The 14,115-nt window shown below is 40.3% G+C and overlaps 1 protein-coding gene across 1 annotated transcript in view; it reads right to left on the bottom strand.

The window, feature by feature from the left end:
* Exd2 (Exonuclease 3'-5' domain-containing 2) overlaps nt 1–14,115 on the bottom strand; it is a 59,194-nt gene that overhangs the window by 30,341 nt on the left and 14,738 nt on the right. The window contains exon 4 of the mRNA XM_067156266.2: nt 10,514–10,716. Coding sequence (XP_067012367.2) covers nt 10,514–10,716 — 203 coding nt within the window. The remainder of the gene's footprint in view (nt 1–10,513; nt 10,717–14,115) is intronic.

Genomic DNA, 14,115 nt, shown 5'->3' with positions numbered 1-14,115 from the left:
GATTTAGTTATAAGATAATGATAAGTTTAGTGTAAGGTATTTATAAGGTTTTAGTTATAAGATAATAATAAGTTTTAATGTAAGTTAGTTGTAAGTAATTGTGTAAGTGAATACTTTAGGTATCCTCTAGTGTAATAGATTTAGTGTTATAAGTGTCCGACTCGTTGGCTGAATGGTCAGCGTACTGGCCTTCGGTTCAGAGGGTTCCGGGTTCGATTCCCGGCCGGGTCGGGGATTTTATCCTTCATTGGTTAATTTCAATGGCTCGGGGGCTGGGTGTTTGTGCTGTCCCCAACATCCCTGCAACTCACACACTCCACACAACACTATCTTTCACCACAATAACACACAGTTACCTACACATGGCAGATGCCGCCCACCCTCATCGGAGGGTCTGCCTTACAAGGGCTGCACTCGGCTAGAAATAGCCACACGAAATTATTATAGTGTTATAAGTTAGGTAGGTTTTAGTTTAGGGTCACTCCTTGGAATTTATTCGCCTTGCTTTCAGGTTTAGGGTAAACTCCTATAGGTTCCTTTCACCCCCACCATAATCTTGTCAAATGAATTATAGATAGCAGTGCTTACCCCGGGGCTAGTGCCCTAATATTCCTGGTGTGCGAGGGAGAGTCCCTACTGCGTACTCATTAAGCCACCCATTGGGTGACTCTACACAAGATCTTTGAGCCCAACAGCATACTTTTACCTCAAGTATTCCCCTGTCTGTTGCGGTTTGTTTATGTTGCAGAGGCTGCAGTGATCACCTTCTTCTGACGGAAACCTGAAGTGCCAAGTTTGGAGGGGCACTCTGTACCTTGGGCGCTACCATCCCACACCACGATCCTGTGGCAAACATCCTAATGGTGGCAGTCTGACTGGACGGTATCTCACCTATCTGCCGATTTGGTGCAAGATACCACTGGACTGTAATTACATAGCTACCTGGGTCGGACTGAAGTTGAATGAAGGTTGGCGGCAAACGGCCGTGTCGGCAGTCGCATCATCAGCGAGAACCTGTGGCCTAGCTGTGCTGTGACTGGTGTGGAAAAGTGGTGCAAAATACTTAGTACATAACTCGCCTAATAGAGGATTTGAACGCTGTTTAGCAACAAAGTGAAAAGCTCCTGGATGACTAACGTTTGGCAGAAAGAATGTGTGTACATCCTTTGGTGGACAGTCTAGAAATTGTCTAAATAGTTGTAAAAGGTTCAGAAGGCATTTTGAAGTGTAGTGTGACTATCCATGTGGATTTTGTTATATTTATTGAATAGGTGGATTTATGAACTCCTTCATTATTTTTGAAAATTATTGGTGAATCGTAAAACCTTGGCTACTAAAAGGGCCTGTGGTGTGCTGACAGTTTGTTTTGTTTGTTATCAGAAAGTCTACTTCAAGAAATCGTGTGTGTTAGAGTAAGTATCTTTACTATCTGTACTGTGTGAGAACGTTTTATTGCTTTCTACCCAGTGAAACTATGTTAATGGTCGAGCATGGCTCGACTTTCGGGGGGAGGAAGATGTCACAGGTGAACAATGTAGTGGAAGTGGAAAATGTTTATTGAAGACTTTATTTGTAAACTGTGGTAATATGTTTTATTTGTAATGGCCTAACCTGTACTGTGTAATATTTGTTACATATGGTATGTGTAAATAGTACATTTCAGTTCTGTACTTACTGGAAATATCTAGAAAGTTACATGAATTTCTGAACAGGGTGTGTTGCCTTTTGTTGGTTATGTGTTCTAGAAGGCATTTTCTAACTATTCTGGAAATGGAAGATTCGCGAACGTGCGTATTCGAGAAGTTTAGTTAAAGTTTGCGACTGAAAGTAGGAATTGTGATTGGTGAAACTAGGTGAGGATGGGCGGACTCATGCATTCGGACTGGCTACTCCAGGGCCAGGGTTTACCTATATATAGAGAGCGAAGCTGCGTTCGTAATAATTCGGTCTGTTTGTCTGTCTTGGTCTGTCTGAAGTTTTACGTCGTGTGCGACGCCTCGCTACCGGGATAGGCCACCTTCGGGTAAACACTCTTGAATTCCGTTCCGGCTAAAATTTCTGCAATGTTGGGTTGCTATTTCATATAGGAGTCTGCCCTAGCCTAACCTAGATTCGCCAAATTAATTATTTGACGCCTTAGCTTTTCAGCTGGGCTTGCCTGTTTGTTTTCGAGGCATTCTCATTTCTTATTTCACTAAATATGCAGATTGTAATTTAATATATTTACCTTGGGGTTTGCCTCTGGTAGTTCAGTGTCACTTGATGTATGCTAGAGTTTAGCAGAGTACGTTCATTTCACTGTAAATTGTAATTGCTTTTTACGTTGCTTTTAACTTACTAAATTGCATTGTACAACTGGATTTGTAACTAGGTGTATAGTTGGTTTGAAGTTTGAAACTTGTAGTGAAGCAATTATCAAAGAACCTCTAAGATATGTGTATCACGGAGCTTATAGTTCGTAAGTTGTAAGTTGGTGGATTTTGTTTCGGAATGTATTTGTAAAATTTCACTTGTAAATAATATTTTTCAAATTTAAGGGTCATGGCGAATTATTTCGGAAACCGCAACCTAAGCCATGTCCATGCCCTCAGTAGGTCGTAGTTCCTTCCACCTTCCTGGTTTATTGTCCACTAGTTGGCCCTACTGATATTTACGTATTATGTTGTTGGCGGAGATCTGCGTAGTCCAGCTGATGTTTCGCTGAATGTGTAGTGTTTTCTGACATTGTGTAGTTGCTCTTACTTCCCCCCCCCCCCCCCCTTATTGTGTTTAGTGCTTTGTTTTTGTGTAACCACTGTAGTAAAGGTTACAACATTAGTTGTTTTTCCTCCAGTAACGAACACGAAAACATTTTGTTTTGATATAACTCACAAAAGGGACACATACAGCTGTCCATGAGAAAAAAATCATTCTCAACTGAGATCAACTCCAGCCACACTAAGTGTCTAACACTTAACTGTCATGTCAGAGCAGACTCTTACTGGGAACTGGAGTCGTATAAAATCAAAAGGCAAATCTGAAGGACTCATACGGACTGTCAGAATTAAGACGACTTCTCTTGTGCCACAGCCACTTCAATCAAATCAAATAAGTAAGTAAATAAATAAATACATCATTAAAACAATTAAAAGTAATATAAATAATTAATGAAAGCAGGTCTTTACCTGTACAAAGAGTCATCTTAAGCAAACCCTACACGGTCAATAAAACTGTCAGTACTGAAAAATATTGACAGTAATATTGATCGCGTATGGACTGGAATGATGGAATGAAGGCCAGTACTGAAGCAGATCCGGATTTCCTGATCTGCGAGCGTCAGTACTGTAGAGTGGTGGGGATAGTGACCTTGTGAGTGCGTTCGTCATTATTTCTGTCAGTATCAACGGAGCAGCGATGCGCTTCTCACCAAGGCTTGTGGAACCGTTAAGTTGGCCTATCAAGCTATATAAAACGCTGCCAGAATAAACGTAACACTATACTCCGCATGTTCCACAACTGCTGTACTGGTGAAAACTGGTGACATTATACCGGAAAACTTTAAATCTTCAAAATTCCTACCAGTTGCAAGATTCCTCAATGTCACCGCTAATCTTTCTGCTGCCGATAAACAGGTCCGCATGCTTGTATTTTGCCTTATTAGAAAAGGCTCTACCATTCCTAGTAATTTCACAAAACTAGGCCTACCTCACTCATTCGGAGATAGTTCTGATAATCTTCTGCTTCGATATATGTTGCATTTCCCTCAACGACTTCATATGAGTAGTGGTTCGTGTGATTAGCTGCCACCCCCGGAAGCCCGGGTTCGATTCCCGGCTTTGCCACGAAATTTGAAAAGTGGTATGAGGGCTGGAATGGGGTCCACTCAGCCTCGGGAGGTCAACTAAGTAGAGGTGGGTTCGATTCCCACCGCAGCCATCTTGGAAGTGGTTTTCCGTGGTTTCCCACTTCTCCTCCAGGCAAATGCCAGAATGGTACCTAACTTAGGTACACGGCCGCTTCCTTCCCTCTTCCTTTTCTATCCCTTCCAATCTTCGCATCCCCTACCAAGGTCCCTGTTCAGCATAGCGAGGTACTGGTCATCCTCCACAATTGTATCCCCTGACCCAATGTATCATGCTCCAGGACACTGCCCTTGAAGCGGTAGAGGTGGGATCCCTCACTGAGTCCGAGGAAAAAACCAACCCTGGAGGGTAAACAGATTATAAGAAGAGGAAGAAGGAAAACTTCATATGAGAATACTCTTCTCTTCTTGTTAATTTTTTTTTTTTTTTTTTTTTTTTTTTTTTTTTTCGTCGCACCGACACAGATAGGTCTTATGGCGACGATGGGACAGGAAAGGGCTAGGAGTGGGAAGGAAGCGGCCGTGGCCTTAATTAAGGTACAGCCCCAACATTTCCCTGGTGTGAAAATGGGAAACCACGGAAAACCATCTTCAGGGCTGCCGACAGTGGGGTTCGAACCCACTATCTTCCGAATACTGGATACTGGCCACACTTGAGTGACGGCAGCTATAGAGCTCGGTTCTTCTTGTTTACGTTTTGTGCAGAGTGCTAATATGATAGCTACACATGCCTGTCTTTTACGATCCATTTTGATAGAATATACAATTTCAAGTTATGAATCTCATTCTGTATTGACTTTTTATTTGTACAGTGAGAATATCGCAATGATAAGCAAGTGCACTAGTACTGACCGTGTAGGGTCTGCTTAAGAATATGTCTATGTTAAGCATTTCAGATCTATGCATGCATTTAATCCTGGTGACAGCATCTTGTATTGACATATCCTAACGCATGTTTTCCACCGGTTTTTCATCCATAACTAAACCAATGAATGCAAAAATTTAAAATTCGGCTTTGAGGTGCATTTGGACCTCGTTCCATCCAACTATGTTAAAAATTTCAGATCTCTGCGTGGCGTAGATTTGGCTGGGCATCGTGCACACATACACACACACTGCCAAACACTTCCTTTTATTATTATAGGTGCATAAATCTTACAAATAAATCAATATTTTTCCTGAACATGTATTCCTATGAATTATTTACTATTTATTCCCTGCCAAATGCTAATTTTGCTATGTTGTCAATTTAGAAAATGCAAATATGTGCACATTTATACTAAATTTATTGGGTTAAGTGTCAGGTATCAGCTCAAAGAAATAGGTATGAATGCAAGGTAACAGTTAGGGACCCTCTTAGAGGTATCCCTGCCCAGGGAGTGGCAACCCTGCCTATGTGAGTCCCAGAGCACACTGCCCCGGTGTGTAACATCTGGTAAAGGGTCCCAGCTCAGGGATTTTTTTTATTTTTGGCATTTTCCTGTTGTGTACTTTTGGCACATAGAAGTCCGCTACTAATAGATGGTGGTCACTGTCAAGGCTCTCGCGAGGTTTTACTCTGACATCTGTTACCATTCTGCTCCCTTCTTCATCTGAGATGATATAATCAATTACAGCCTTTTGTAGTCCATCCCAACTGTATTTTATGGCTCTGTCTCTTCTTGAACCAAATATTTTTCACCACCAACCCATTCCTGATACAGAAGTCAAAGAGATGTTCGCCTTGTATATTTCTTCCACCATATCCATGAGGTCCCATTACGTTTTCTTATGGTGTTCTATCTGTCCCAATCTGTGCATTCAGATCTCCTATAATAATTACTCTCTCTTTACTAATAACTTTTTCCATATAATTAAGAAACTGGTTCTTATCCTCTTGACAACATCCATTTTTAGGTGCATACACCTGTAAAAAGTTAAGTTTTTCTTTCCCTAAACACACAGTCACTTTTATTATTCTCTCAGTCAGCGACTCCTTCTAGATCTTTACTCATGATAAAACCAACATCATTCCTTATCTCTTTGTCATTTCCATGCCAATACAGTGTATACTGTTTTCTTAATTTCTTCACTCCTTTCCCTCTCCATTCGGTTTCACTCAGCCCCAGTCTCATTAATTTCGTCCTTTCCATGAGGTCCACTAATTCTTCACATTTTCCCAATCCGTATTATTCTCCTCTGGGATTTTTGCAAGACCCTGTCTATCATCAGGCAATAAACTATCATCCCTGACATGAGTTTGCTCATTCTGGCATCTTAATTTAGTTGATAAATGCATTCCGAGGCTCTTATGTGTTTTGAAAACAACTACAAATAAGCTCTTTTACTAGCTTGCTAGGCCTAACGTAATTGAGGATTTTCTTTCGGGGTTTACTCCCTTAGCCTTTGAGGATCCTTCTTCATCCCACAAGGCAGTGCGTTCCATCTGTACTACCCCCAGAGGAATGGGTTGCCTCCTCTGCCAGCTCTACCGTACCGAATCATATTCTCCCCTTTTGCTGCCGTCGAGGTCTATGATAGTGTTATAGGAGATAAGATCTAGGAGTGCCTGAGGAAAAGAAATGTACCTGAAGGACTGGTAAGGAAAATTCAGATGTTGTACAAAGACTGTACTAGCTGTGTACAAATTGGGGAAGGTTGATCATCATGGTTTGAGACCAAGAGTGGAGTTCAGCAAGGAAGTGCAGTGTCCCCATTACTGTTCATCACTGTTATGGACAATATAATGAAGAACGTCAAGGAAAAGTTCGGTGAACTGAATGCAGTGGCCTTTGCTGATGATTTCATTTTTTTGGGTGAAACAGAAGAGGAAGTACAGATCAGACTACTCGTATGGAAATCACAGTTCCAGGAATATAACCTCAACATCAGCGAAACTAAGACAGTGATGATGGCAGTCAACAAAGAAGGGCGTCCAGCAAGTGTAAAGCTGGGAGACCACCAGCTAGAGTGTGTGCATAGTTTTCCTTACCTTGGAAGTGTAATCTCCAGTGATAATTTGGTCAGAAAGGAAATTACAAACAGAGTGCAAAAGGGGTCAGAATTCATTCAACAAGTAACAACACTTTTATGGGATGAGATGATTCCAAAACCGGCGAAACTGGTGATGTTTAACAGCTATAACATACCAATATTGACCTATGGTATTGGAGCGTGCACCCTCACAAAAGGAGATTCATCATGACTGCAAGCATCAGAGATGAAATTTCTTATATGCACCATCCAGAAGACCAAGATGGACAAGTTAAGAAATGAGGTGGTGAAGAAAGAAGCCGGAATAAAGACATCCCTGTTAGACCAAATCGCCACATCCAGACTATGGTGGTACGGGCATGTGATGAGACTGGAGCCTACAAGAACAGCCAGATTAAATTTGGAAAGACAGATAGAGGGGAAAAGACCTGCAGGAAGACCTAAAACCCGATGGATGGACATGATCGAGGTTGATCTAGTTACCAGGGGATGGACAGTGGATGATGTTTTCCATGACAAATTGTATATAGGCAGGAAGAAGTGGAAGAGGCTCATAAACAGTACCTGCGAAACTGAAACTGTACAATGATGATGATTTGGAAGGAATCAGTGTGGCCTATTAATAAGACAAGCGTAAACATGGAGTGAAAATGGGAATTTAGCTGTCTTATCCCCAAAGAGACTGCAGTGTTGGAGTAGCACATTCTTTCAACTGTACTTTCTTCTTGAGGGAATGAGAAGAAAATGACATCTTCTTCCACTGAGCCACTTCTTGTTGCATAGGTACTGGCGGCTGTTTAACACAGCCTGTCTAAATCGCTGGTTGGTGTGACACACCTCTTCCAAGGAGATATTTTGGGCCGCAAGCTGCTACCTGTCTTTGATACATTTTCTTTCAGCTCATGCCCATGTACATAAGAATGTTTCTTAAGCATAAGTTTTTAAGTTGTGCACCATAACGTCAGGAGTAACAAAAATGGATAAGATAAGAAATGATAAGGTTAGAGAACTAGTGTAGGAAATGGAGAAGAGGAGGATACATGAGATGGTGGGAAGACCAGACTAGGCGCATCAGCTACCATGTACAACCATCCGTTCACATCGTTGCAAAATGATTATGTTAGTTACTAATGTTTCAGGTTACACTGGTTGTTGAAATAGATGCTACCTGTCAGAGTACCTTTATAATTAATTTTCTTGTAGTATACTTTAATTATTCATAAAATTTGTCACTTTCATAGTTAAATTTCATCTTCTTATATTAAGAATGTTCTATGATCTGTACCACGACCGTGCCTTTGCCCGCTTGATAGTTACCAACCTTCATTTTATCTTGTGATTGGTCATGTTCAAGAACGTTGGGTTATTTAAATCTTATTAACCTTTTCACTGCCGAGTTTTGATGACAAGACGAGCCCCCTGGGCCGGGTTTTATTAAAGGAAGGAGCACTTTTAGAGATACATTTTTACCGATACTATTAATGGAATTCATATCATCCTCTTAGCCCCGCAGCCCAGTACAGGGTCGGGGATGAAGTGAGATTATATTTTACACCATATTTTTACGACTGGATGCCCTTCCCGATGCAAACCTCAGTTGAGAAGATAATGAATATGAAATGAATGATGGTGAATGAAACTGGGTAAGGAAGTGGAAGGAATCACCTGTGGTCTATGAATAGGAACTGTCCCGGCATTTGCTTGGGAGTGCACAAACAAAACATTCTCAGGACAGCTGATGGTGAGGCTCGAACCCACTCACCTGCCGAGTGCAGATCTTGGCTCCATAGACGTAGCATGTTAATACGCGCAGCTACTCCACTCTATAATACTATTACTGAAGTATAATATAAAATTGTTGATCCAAGAACTGGTATTATCAAAATCATTTACGTTTGGGAAAAAAAATTTATCTGAGGAAGGGGTCACAATTTTGCCAAGATTCATCATTACTACTTTGTCTCACACTTTCCTGTAGTTCAATATCGCCACTTAGATATTCCCCATTTTCATTATCAAAATATAACCGCCCAGAATCACTATTTATGAGGAAACATTCAATTTCTTCATCAACAAGAGATGAATGTATACTTCAAGATACCATGATGGCTACACGTAAGCGGGAAACGTGTTCCACTCCAACGAAGCTGAAATAACACCAGATCGCTTTCAAAACATGCGAAATGGAGTGGTATATCTGCCGTACAGAACTTCTTTGAACATTTCCACTGAATCTCAAAGCATGACACTATATCGCATTCATTTGTGAGATCGATGAACTACACACTACACCAAAATGTATATATATATATATATATATATATATATATACGGGTTTGGCAGTGAATGGGTTAACAGTTCATTACATGTTCTGTGACGTTTCGTGTGACATCATTGGTAGTGTGATCACTTTTTAAATTCTTTCCTTGATAATGTATACTGTAACCAATGGGCCTTTTATTTTCATCTTAGATTACACGGTATTTTGTTTGATTAATTGCTACTCTTAAATCTTTAACGCCCACAAGCGCGAGCAATGAGTGTCAACTGCTAGTTAAGCACCAGCCATCTCAACTTGTTTGTGGACAAATTTGACCGATGATGCCACCACTCCAACTCCGATGACGACTGCACGAACCCACTTTGCTTTTATTAGTTCACCTGGAGAGTTAAGGTATTTTATCTTTGAGTCTTCAACCAGCTTCAACCTATAACTTATCGATTGGAATCTGGACCTCCTCGCCAGGATCTTGGACTTTAATATTTCTTCCAGATTCAAGTTTTACCTGAAGCCTCCGAGGCTCAGGCGGCAGCGCGTCGGCCTCTCTTTGCTGGTTTCCGTGGTTCAAATCCCGGTCACTCCATGTGAGATTTGTGCTGGACAAAGCGGAGGCAGGACGGGTTTTTCTCCGGGTACTCCGGTTTTCTGTCATCTTTCATTCTTGCAACACTCTCCAATATCATTTCGTTTCATTAACCATTCATTAATCATTGCCCCAGAAGAGTGTGACAGCCCTCGACAGCCGGCACAATTCCCATCCTCGCTGCTAGAAGGGGGTCTAATCACTGGAAACAGGCTGTGGGTTTTCATTTCATTCACCAATTTGTTATGAAGAGATTACAACTTCACTGAAGTTAAGTACTGCTACTATAATTATGCCTAAATATGAGTCACTCCTTGTAACTTCAAGTGAACTGAATTCAATGTACTTGTTTTTAATGCTATCCTAAAATGTCTACTAAGCCAACATGGCCGTTCTGTGTCCACGAACTGGTGTTGTCTGCAACAAGAACGTTACAGACTCACCTCAACTAAATCTAGTTATAGCATATTTTTCGCTTTTTCCGCAGCTTCAAATTTCTTCAAGATTAATGTTTTCATATGTGATATGAATTTATAATTATTTCCTATTGTTCAAAATTTCTCTCTTTCAATTAACTTGATCTTTCTTTTTCTAACTTGTTAATTTCAAAACTTTTGCTGTTGTTAACTGAATGATTGGTTTCCATTCCATCACCTGGTACGCTATAAACAAATCTTCCAAATAATTCGTCCTATTTTTGGGAATCATTATTTCCACTATCTAGGCTGCTTGCAGTCTACTAGATGGCAGGTAAACAGCAAACGTAACATCACACAATGTGGAGTGTCAAACAGATGTACGAAATACATCTGCTGGGTTTCGACCCACAACTTACTTGGGAAGTGCTTCCGATACTCGTGAGGGACGATGTTCTTGCGGAGGTAGGAATCTGTCGCTCCACAGACGACACAGCAGTTGGCCTTCACTTGAGTGTAGAAGAGGCCAGCTTCGTCGACTACTCTGCCTGCAGGCTCGAAGTTTAGCCGGATGGTGAAAGGCTCTTCGGAGACGACGGTCGCCAGGTTCTTCATAACGTACCTGAATTTCAAAAGAAACTTCAGAGTGAGTATCAAGAATGCCTTAGGCCATACCAACTACAGTATACCTTCAAGAAACAAACTTGAGAAGTTAAATAAAATGACACGTCGGAACGTAAAGAGGGAGGAACAGGAAGAAAACACTACAGCACAAGAAAAATATCTACATCGTCAAACAGATTGGCTCTCTGCTCTTACAGCCCACTTGGATTTGGTGTGTGATTTGTTTCGTGGCCTCCCACAGGCATAGAGCAAAACGAATTTCGCGGTGGATCGTGGTTTTTCGTGAGAGATAACTATCAACGAGGATGAGAAGGTCCACCTATTCAATACTGTATATAATATATAGATATTATTTATTACAAGAATAACAAATAAATTGACAGTTAAACCTCATTCAATGAAGTCGTGGGGACGCAAAAACTGGACTTCGAATTAACCGCCAATTCATAATTCAGGTGACCCGTGCCGTGTCACAAAATATTCTAAGACCCGTTACTGCATGCAATTAACCATGATTCACAGTTTAAACCTTTAAAATGTCATGAAAAGAAACTATTTCCGAAATGTATCCAACAAGGTGCATTTACATTAGTCAAATAAATTCAGTTGGATAAATCACTGGCAAACATAACCTCACACAACGAAAGGAAAAAACCCCCACAAGATTCAAAGATGCGGGTTAATTATGCTAGCTCCCTTGTGCAAATGCTTTATTTTTTGAATTATTGTACTGTTTGCATTTTTTAGATGCACGGCATGTGGCCGATGCCCTTAAAACATCGTGGCTTATCGAACTTTCCTATGACGAGGGGAGGAAGTCTCTTGCTTCAGTGTGCATTGCAACACAGTACAGTGAACCCAAACATTGTATGATTTTCCGGCTGGCACTTCTCTCCTTTAAAACCAATAGTCCATTTGGGTTCCGCATTAAGAAAAACAATGCAGTTTCATCGGCATTGACAATATTGTTCGGTGCGTACGAATTGATTATATGAGCCACGTTTTTTCGACAACTGTCGGCATTGCCAGTATTAGGGGATTCTGCTTCTCCACACACTGCCTGCTATGTGATATTGTGGTGTTCCTTAAAACGCTGAAAAGAAATTAATTACGATTTCACTCGAACTTAACAAATATGAAGCACACTGTATTTTTTTGGACACACTGAATTGAGAGAAAGTGCGGAAAGCTACCCCTTCACGTTTCCTAATATGCATTCTACTATCATGACGTGAATAAATTTTAAATTTATATTACTCTGTAAAAAGGAAGTTTTGAATTAAAAGTCTGAATTTCAGTAATGGGACCGACATTCTTCTTCGAATTATGAACTATCCGTATTTCGAATTAAACATTTAAATAACATGCAAAACCGTACTTCGTGTTTCCGGGAAGGAGAGCTCCTTCAAATTAACCAATTTCAAATTACCAAGGTTCTACTGTATCAATAATATTTCATCAGCCTTGGGACTAGTTTCAGCCAAAATAAAATTAAACAGATCATGTGATAACTAAAACATATGCATGCAGACAAAGAAAATGTTGCAGGAATAATCATAACATTAAAATATATATAGCACCAACAATTTATGGTTGTGATCTTGTCATAATATGATGTCTAAGTTGAGACCTTGCCTGCTTCCTACAACAAGTCAGTGTTGTTCTACATCAGACATACAGTACATTTCACTACAGAGATTGCCTGAAGTCTCTACTTAAAGAAATCATATTATTTATTACATACAGACGAGTTTCGACACTAGTATTGGTCATCTTCAGCCTCAAATTATAAATGGAAAAGAACATTAAATATAACTTGAAAACACCAACACCTTTTGGCATGGCTTGAGGCATTGATGAAATATGTTGTAGTTACATATGAGCCTATTAAAATTGATGTCTCTTGTACATATATCCAACACTTGTTATTTTAAGATAATCGTAGTCTTCATATAAAAGAGTACATTGTTATAATGTCCGTCAGGTGTAGCTTTCATCTTACATTATTGTTGGACTTTCAAAGAGGGTCTATGGTCATTACTGTGCATTACTACGGATAACAAGCAAATGCACAAGTATGATTACAAACGTACATACTGTATTTATGCGAATAATACCCACATATTTTTTTTTTAAAAATTGAGGCACGAAATTGGGGTGCGGGTTTTATTTGTGTCAATGTTGGCATTTTTTTTTTTTATAATCAGCCTTCCTAAAGTGTGGATTATTCGCGTAAATATGGTATATACATATGTACACTTCTCTCTTATACAATTTTACGCCACAATGTCTTCATTTAGCCCTTGCTGGCAAGATGTAGTGTTTACAGTGCACTATGTCTTCTGATATGGGTTAGAGTAATTTGTTACCTGGCTCAGTCACATCCTCGACTTTGACAATACGGAAGTGACCGAGGTATGAGCGATACTACTAGAAATACCATTCCTTATGCAGCCGGTGCCTGTTATGAATGGTGTGAAAATATCACTCAAAGGGTCAGTTGGTACATGCATTTCAGGAGGCTTGGCAGACTGGTATGCAATAGCAACTTCTGGCTCGGTGAGAAAAGCAGCGGGAAACTACATCACTCCTCATTTCCCTAGTATGCCTCTTCAGTGATGCCTAGGCTATCTATGATAGCTTTTGGTGGAGCTGTTGAGGACGAAACCAGCCTTCGGGCTGAATACCCAATATACAAACATTTCTTCATTCTTGCAAAATTGCCGACTCCTGAGGCGTTATTTCTTCTGCCTTTCATTGGGTGGACCTTGTGCATTGTCAGCCATCTGAACAAAATATAAATAAAATGATAATGTCAGCATCAGGACTCAGTTATTTCATGTTGCTCATAAATATGATGCAAGAATAAATGACGATTACAAATTCAGTCATTTCACTGCAGTATGATAGTGGAATTTATTTCAAAAGCGGAATCACTTGTAATTCTTTTGAAGTAATAACATACAGAAAATACAGTGTCTTACCTCGCATTGAGGTTGTCTTGCTGCTGAAAGATCCTAAAAAGAATGATGATGTACGACAAAAACTGCGGAGAGAAAATACACGGGAAATGGAATACGCGTGCACAAATCTGGCTACGGATGAACCTGCTAGTAGATTGGGCTTACAAGATGTGCGGGATGACAAGGACGGTCTTTCTTACCAAGCAGGAAACCTGTAATTCACCTAGCACCTGTCCCACAACGTGCTACGCACGTGAACCGCACATGCTTATAAACTAGCGTCACATGCTAAGTGCGTGATCCACACTGAACGTATTAAAAGAAAAAGTGACACAAAAGAGTTGGACGTATGTGCAAGAGACATCAATTTTAATGGACTCGTGTAACCACAACATATTTTATCAATGTTTCAAGACACGTCAATAGTATTATAT

The sequence above is a fragment of the Anabrus simplex genome, chromosome 12 (genome assembly GCF_040414725.1).
Source record: "Anabrus simplex isolate iqAnaSimp1 chromosome 12, ASM4041472v1, whole genome shotgun sequence".
NCBI classification, from domain to species: Eukaryota; Metazoa; Arthropoda; class Insecta; order Orthoptera; family Tettigoniidae; genus Anabrus; species Anabrus simplex.
Note: the sequence above shows the minus strand (reverse complement) of the source record. Positions and strands in the feature narration are given on the sequence as shown.